General features: G+C 35.4%; 1 protein-coding gene across 1 annotated transcript; it reads left to right on the top strand.

Annotated features, from left to right (window-relative positions):
* The first annotated feature begins 431 nt into the window (after positions 1–431).
* On the top strand, positions 432–7,242 carry LOC120104739 (B3 domain-containing protein Os04g0386900-like). The gene is made up of 4 exons (XM_039116414.1): positions 432–775; positions 5,799–5,898; positions 6,146–6,327; positions 6,815–7,242. The coding sequence occupies exons 1-4, from the start codon at positions 773–775 to the stop codon at positions 7,106–7,108; spliced, it is 579 nt and encodes a 192-aa protein (XP_038972342.1). The 5' UTR covers positions 432–772; the 3' UTR covers positions 7,109–7,242.
* The last annotated feature ends 385 nt before the right edge of the window (positions 7,243–7,627 follow it).

Genomic DNA, 7,627 nt, shown 5'->3' with positions numbered 1-7,627 from the left:
TTTAAACATCCATCATAAACAACAAGTGATGCAAAATAAAACATAAAACATGGGCTTCCTAGTGAAGCCATCTCAAGTGTTAGGATGGTATAGTCTAGACTCAGTTCGAGGTAGTTCTCAAGATTGAGATCCATGTAATAATAAGTATATTCTAATTTAATAAATATAATAAAATATGTTTTTATATTACTATTAGGCAGATGTCTAATATTTAATAGTAAAAAATATAGAACCCTTCCATAGTTTTTGTTTTGTATTTTTATATATATTAAAAACCTTATGGCATATTTAGCTGGGGATGGTTCGACTCTAGAATAAGAACCCAACGATTTGGTTAGGCAAAGTTTTATTTCCATTCAAATTTTTTGTGGGAATAGAAATATTCTAAATTTTATTCTGATTCTGATTTCGATTATGAACCACTAGGATTTCTATTCTAATCCATTTCAATTTCGATTTCAATTCTCATTCTGGTCGCTTGCCAATGACATTTTACATGCAAACGAGTACGCAAGAATGGATCTAAATGGCTAAATCATATTATTCCAGATTCCCATTTTAGCAAACCAAATATCACCTCGCTATAAAGCAGATGTTCTCGTGGGAATGGTTTTAAGTAAACCCGGTGCGGTCCAAAGCCAGCGGTCAAGAAATTCCTCTCTGCCGAGGGTGCGCTAAAATCTAGCACATTTTTACAGCGCCGAGCTCGGAGGCCCCGGGAGCCACACGCACTCGCAATATTTTGTGGCGCCGTGCTTCTTTCTCGATCCCAATGGTGAGCTCTGCTCCTGATGAATCTCAAACACATTTTCCATCATATTCTCGTTCATTTCTTGCTGTTATTTCATGTTAGGGTTTTTTTTTTTTTTTGAATTGATTTTGTGTTTTAATGGGGAATGGATGATTTGTGGGACAGTGTTTTTTTTTTTTTCTTCTCAAGACATGTTTTCTTAAACCTAATTTTTTGTGGCAATGGCTGGACTGCAAACTTGGATCGGAAAACCTTGAGGATCTTAAGCTAAGATTAATGCCCCAAAGAAGAAGCAAAAGTAGTCAAATTTTTTAAGAATGTATATATGTCTACTTCTTACCCTTGTGCTGCATCTTAGATATGATAGTATCTAGCTTATATCTCACTTCCATGGTATATTTGCTGAGTACTCCAGACATCCTAAGTTGCTATCAAGTTCTTCGCTATGTCCCACTTCTATGGTGTATCTAGCAACATATTCTTGTTTTATCTCTTAAACTGCAGTTATTTCTTGGAGACAAAAGGCTAAACAAAGCAGTTGGTTTTTCTGTCACTATGATTTCCAGCAATATCCATATCAAATTATTCATTCACTTTTAAACTATCAACATCAGGACCAAATTCTCTTTGCTTCATGCCGAAATTGTCATCCGATGGCCCCTTTAGAAGATCAAAGCCGGCTTTGAGCTCAACAGCATAACTTAAGTTGAACATTCGCACATTGTAACTTTTAATTCCAATGGCTTGAGCATGAGGGATGATATTTATGTATTATGTTTCTTTATTATTTGGTAGACACATGGATCTAGTTAATTTTGTTCTTCAGCAATGTTAGCTGAACTTGCTTGGTATTTTTTTTATTTAATATATGTTAAGTATCATCTTCTTTTATTTTATTTTTACCTTGACATAAAAGTATAGTTTTTTCTTTAATTTTCTTTCCTAACAGAAGAATTGAAGCTTCAACGATGTAGTTATGCTCTTCATTTCAATTCGAGTTCGACCAACACTTTGTGTCACATTTTGTCAGCCTCTTGTTATTTCTAGCGAAAAGTGTATTATCAATATGTTAGGAGAGAATGGTAAAGTTGTTCTCACTTTCCCAATTATTCAAATATGTGCCGGACTATGGAACCTAGAAGAAACTCCTGAATGAGTAAGAGTTCAGAAGAACTAACAAATCAGAACATCATACTGTGTGTGGATCTCTCAGTTTGCTCTTGCGGGATTCTGCCTCCTTGAATATATTTCTCTTGATTTCACTTGCACATTAATTTTCTTTCCTTCAGGCTGTGGCTAAAGAATGAGGCTATCATCTTGGAACAGGCCTTGACTTCCTGCCACAGTGACAACTGCATTAGAAAACTGAACATGGATATACATTTTGTACTTGAACTCAAGAGCAATTTAAATTTCTCAACTTCTTATTTCTGTTAAAGAACCATCACTTTTACATTTTTCTGGAACTTTTCAAATATGTGGTACTCAAAAGATACTCTTTCACAAGCCAAACAGAAGTTTTTGAACTCTCTTGTTTGGTACCTTATGTAAATACATGGTATTGAAAACTGTTTCCATTCATGTGGTCAACACAAGTTGTCGACAAAATTGGCATGCTTTAAATTATCTAGCAATGCAACAAAAGATACAACCTCAAAGGGTGCATTCTCAGAATGTTTTGATTGCTTGGAGAGGTCTTGTGAAAATCTTAGCTTCATGTAAATCTGATTAACAGTAAGATGGAACACTTTTTATGTTCAATCATGGTTAATGTGCCAAAGAGTTATTTTATGATGCATAACTTCACCTAAAGGATTAATAGTTGCAAGTCTTGTTACAATAAACAGTATTAATATTGTCACTTGGTTAAAATGGGATCCTCTCTGGCTTTAGTAGGTCTCTTTCTATAAGACCATGCAAAGCCATTGATATTTTCATTGCTACAATACATTTCAATGAATTACTTGTTATGGACATTGTTTATACGATATTCTTGCTGGAAGGTAGCATCTCCCATTATCGGAGCAGTTATTTTCATTCTTATGTGGAATTCTTCAATGACTTATAACCGAGGAAGAAAGAAAAATATGTTCGCTGTTAGAGGTTATTACTTATTCATTGAGCCAATAACTGAAACAAAATTTGCTATTTAGCGCTCAGGTTTGAGACATAATGAGCAAATGTGCAAATGGCGATGGCATGTCGTCTGATTTTGATGTCCTGAATCATAAATCTGGACTCCTGATCGATTTATGGTCCTAAGCCTACAGCTCAATCTCAAACCAAGTCAGGCATGTGTTATGGGATTTATGATTAATTACTAAAGGCCTGATTAAAAATAGTTTAGTTATTTCTGTGCTGGTTGATAAATGTAGACCCAACTCAGTAAAACCACTACAGCTGATTATGTATTATTCAGAAACAAACTTAATTCTGATCAATGCACCGTCAAAGTTGTAGCCCTGGACGTGCATTGATCTGCTGCCTCTATGTTTTACTATTGGGAGAGGGTGAATGTAAAGGGAAATGGGAATAGTTATTTCTTTTAATTGATGTTGGGTGGGAAAAGGGAGGACATGGAGGTTTGTTACAACTTCTAGTTTAATATTTTTATTAGCTTTAAGGTACCTGAATAGTTTTAGAGGCATGCTACATATAAAACTAAAAGCACAAGCTCATGTTTGACATATACAAGTGTAAGGAGAGATTTATTGTGCATAAGGTACACAAAAAAATGTGTACATTCATATGGAAGCATGCATTATGTATCCAGGAATTAGGAATCTAAACCTGACTACTAGGTCGTCTCAATAAAATAAGTGTTTATTGATATTAGAGATATTTATTCATTAAACTTTTGAAAATTTTTATTTCTTAAAGAGCTATTAGATATTAAAGAATATAAATGTATGAATAACCTATTAGTTAATTTAGGGTCTAACTTATATGGAATAATCATTTAAGCTTTATCTTTTTGTTAATATGCAAGGCATTTGGGGACTGTAGCTCACTCTGACTCGTTGGCATGTATGCTGTGCCTCAGAAATCATGCACTTTACAATATCCAACCTTCTATCCTCTTTTCATTTGAACAACTAGAAGTTAAAATTTGGTAAACTTAGGGGATTGGTCCCCTGTTGTAGGTGCTTGAAATGTGTAAATCATATGGTAGGTTACTTATTAGTGAAATGTTCTTTAAATTTCATTGCATCACCTTCTCTTTCCCAGACTTGCCTTCATGCAAACTTGGCACCGGTTAGAGTTGATGTCAAGTTGAGAGCCAGTTATAAGATGCCTCGAACTTTGATGAATCATGCCTTTCTTCACCAAGTAGCTATTTAGATGGATTAAGGCATGTTCAGATTTGGGAGAAGGCTTGTTGGAGTCCTTTCTTTATTTATTTGTAGGGTGAGTGGTTAAGTTTAGGGTTACATGGAAAGCTGCTATTTTCAATGAAAAATAGCTGGTTACAGTTACATGTTTTGACAGAAAATGTATACAATTCATTGATGCAACCATGCATATTGTAACATTCCTCATCTCTGCAGTCTTAGAAACCCCTCTATTTAGGTGGTTCCTCTGTCATACCACTTTCACACTTCAATTTTTAAAGTATATTGAAGGAAAATTGAGAATGCTGCTGTTTCTTATAGGAGCTCTTAGTGACAATTTTATAAATTGCATGAATACCCTGAGGGATAAGTCTCTACATTGCAACTGCAAACTCTTGAGGAAAGATCTTATGGTAGGATACAGACTTGTAACCAGTCAACAGATGCAATTTCCTTGCTGAGAAAGACAATCGATGAAGAATTGCATTGCTTGGATGTTGGAAAAGCATTAATGTTTGTTGTTATGTGCTCTATTCAAAAAAAATATTTAGCAACTCTTCACTGTTCGTATAGATAATTTAAAATTTCTTTGTGACATTTCACCAAATTACCTTAACCTAGCAGTGTGTCTTTTTTTGTTTTGGTTGTTTGGTACCAAGTAGCAAAGTATCTTCTTTTTTTTTTTGCAAATGCATATTCTCCTTGAAATGCAATTAGAACTTGACAGACCATATCCTATCTGGTTCGTACCATGCTAAAGCTGATATGCATTTCTTAAGAGGCCTAAATCATACCATTTCAGAAAATACATACAATACGCTGCCTCACATATATCATGGATTCTACATACAGCAAAAATGTAGGAAATCTGATGGATAGGCATGGAATCAACTTGTTTGAATCATTGACTGAAGACTGCAATTTACATCATATGTCAGAATGTAAGTTTACGGAAATAGATTGTCCAGTAAATCATAACCATGTTGGAAAAATTTGGCAATGACAACGAATATTTGGTTTTTGATTCATCTTGTAATCTTTTACCATCTTTTTGTATCGACATGTGTTTCTTGATTCAAACATTTTGATAAACAATAAGCATTTATTGCAACTAGTGCAAATACTTTGGCAGAAAGCCCCCAGTACAACCCCCCTCCCTCCACAATCCCCCCCAAAAAAGGAAAAAGAACACAATGCTAGCATTTTTTCTTTCTTTTATAACAATGCTAGTATTCTTGATACACCCGGCAAGTAGGATCGAGGGAGATTTAGTTCAAAGAGGAAATAGGCAATTTTTATAATATATGGAGATTGTGTGCATGAAGGGTTTTTTCTGTTTTTTTTTTTTTGGGGGGGGGGGGGTGGGGTTGGGGGAAGGGAGAGAGAGAGAACAGATTTTAAGATCGGTATCTCTGATATTCTACTAGCACAAATATTAAAAAGCTTGAACGTCTGATTTAAATAACAGAAACTTCTGCACATGCTCATGTTACACATATCTATAAATTCATCCCCTTCAAAAAGTTATACTTGAACATAAACATGGACATGGACTTCATATTTACAAATGTACTTTCTAATACTTATTATTAGAGAAACAAAAAGTGATATTAGCGAGTATTTGTTTGAGATTATATGCTGCTACTAATTGTTTTTGCTACAACATTTTCTGAATTTGAATCATTTTAAATTGACCCTTCAACTATTCTTTTCAGACAGACCATTCAGTATGCAGTTCCAATACTCACCGCCGACACTGCAAAACTCCTGTGGCGGCACGCAGTCTCTCCTCCCAAGAATCAACTAATCGTGCCAGTAAACATCCCTATCTTCACTTGATATCTTGTACCAATTTCTGATTTGTTAGTTGTATCTCCAGTGAAACCAACGAAATGATTTTTCGTAAGAAGGAGACCGTTAACTAGAATATAAATATATTTAAGAATTTGAGATGAGCTTATACAATCTTTCTGCTTATTAATTTGGCTGTAGCAGTTTAACTAATCCATTTTTTTAAAGAGTTTTCTTTCCCACATTTATTATATGAAGAATGACAATGCAGATCTATGCCCGCTATCCAAAAGCAGCAAGAATGGAGATAATAAAGTTGGACATTTTGCCCCCTTCTCAAGTCCATCAGATCCTGCTACAATTGATGAAAAGGATGGAACTGTCCCACTTTCAGGAAAGCCCTATTTTGCATGCGTTATGACAAAGTCTCAAGTGCAGGCCCCCTTTCAAATGGTAATTACTTTTGATATTTTACAACCATCATATCAAAATTATTTTAAACCTTTGCCTTTCCAACATTTCTTGTAATATCTTGCTGCAAGTTTTCCAAAACATGATTGAACTTGATATATTTGACACTTGTTTGATATCAGCAATTGGAACCCATACAACGAGTCCCTCCCACCCTCCCCCTTTTATGACTTGAAAAATGGCTATGACAAATGACTTTGAACCAGCTATTAATATCGTCAGGTGCTCTTGTGATTTTTGATTATAAAAATATATCTATAGAACAAATTGAGACAACTTTTATTTCTATATTAATTGATGGGTTTCATATCAAATCAAACCACAAACCAGAAGGACACTGGATCTGACTTGACAGAACCCATATCTTGGAATGGTTCCCAGTTATGTGGCATTCTTTCTAATGGGCTGTTTCTTTAAGGGCCAATTAGACTCAGTACATCTCATCTTATTTCTTGGTTTTCTTGCATAGACGATTCCAAAGAATTTCTGGACGCTACTTCCATCTGCCTGCATTCCTGCAGTCCTCTGTTACCGAAACAAGACCTGGGAGATGAGATACTACGGTGATCGAAACTTGAAAAGATTTGATAGTGGATGGAAACATTTTGCAGTCGACAACAATCTAAAGGTTGGAGATGCTTGCGTTCTTGAACTAATGGACGATAAGAACTTGAAGTTTCAAGTTCGAATTCTCCGAGGAGACATCCCAAGAGAAATTGCTGAAAGTGGCTGCAGTTCTGACACTCCTATCATGATTGAATAGGATCGTTAGCTTGAAAATATGCAAGTCTTGGATATCAGGTGCTACAGTCGTGTGCTTGTAAATAAAACGCATGTGTTTTGGATCTCCTTACTTATAAAAAGATCTTATATTTATGTGCTTCGTTTTATTGCTCATCTTGATCGAAATGTGCGGTAACAATTTGGCCACCTTTCTTTCTATGTGATACCTATACTAGTAAGGGCTCGAGGCATAAATGGATTTCCCATATGGATGAATCATTTTGAGCTCAGCCAATGGAGTTGGTGAACTGTAATACACGCAAGATGCAGCCATAGGTGGATCCTGACTCCTTGTTCTTTTTTTGCCTCTATTATATATAGAGAAGAAACTTTGAAAATTCAGACTTCTGATGATTCAAGACATCGATATCATTGATGGATGGCAGAAGAGGCAGTTTCAGTAATGATTTCAGAGGAGAATTCCATGGCGGATGAAGGGGAGACCTCTGAGACAAAAGGTGGGAGGTTTTCCTGGGTTGATAGAAAAGTCTTCAGAGAC

Source organism: Phoenix dactylifera, unplaced genomic scaffold (genome assembly GCF_009389715.1).
Source record: "Phoenix dactylifera cultivar Barhee BC4 unplaced genomic scaffold, palm_55x_up_171113_PBpolish2nd_filt_p 000090F, whole genome shotgun sequence".
NCBI lineage: Eukaryota > Viridiplantae > Streptophyta > Magnoliopsida > Arecales > Arecaceae > Phoenix > Phoenix dactylifera.
Note: the sequence above shows the minus strand (reverse complement) of the source record. Positions and strands in the feature narration are given on the sequence as shown.

Bases quoted from the DNA above. Each gene is read 5' to 3' on its own strand.
- LOC120104739 (XM_039116414.1), top strand. The intron at 5,899-6,145 runs GTAAACATCCCT...ATGACAATGCAG, and splicing joins AGAATCAACTAATCGTGCCA to ATCTATGCCCGCTATCCAAA. The intron at 6,328-6,814 runs GTAATTACTTTT...TTTCTTGCATAG, and splicing joins TGCAGGCCCCCTTTCAAATG to ACGATTCCAAAGAATTTCTG.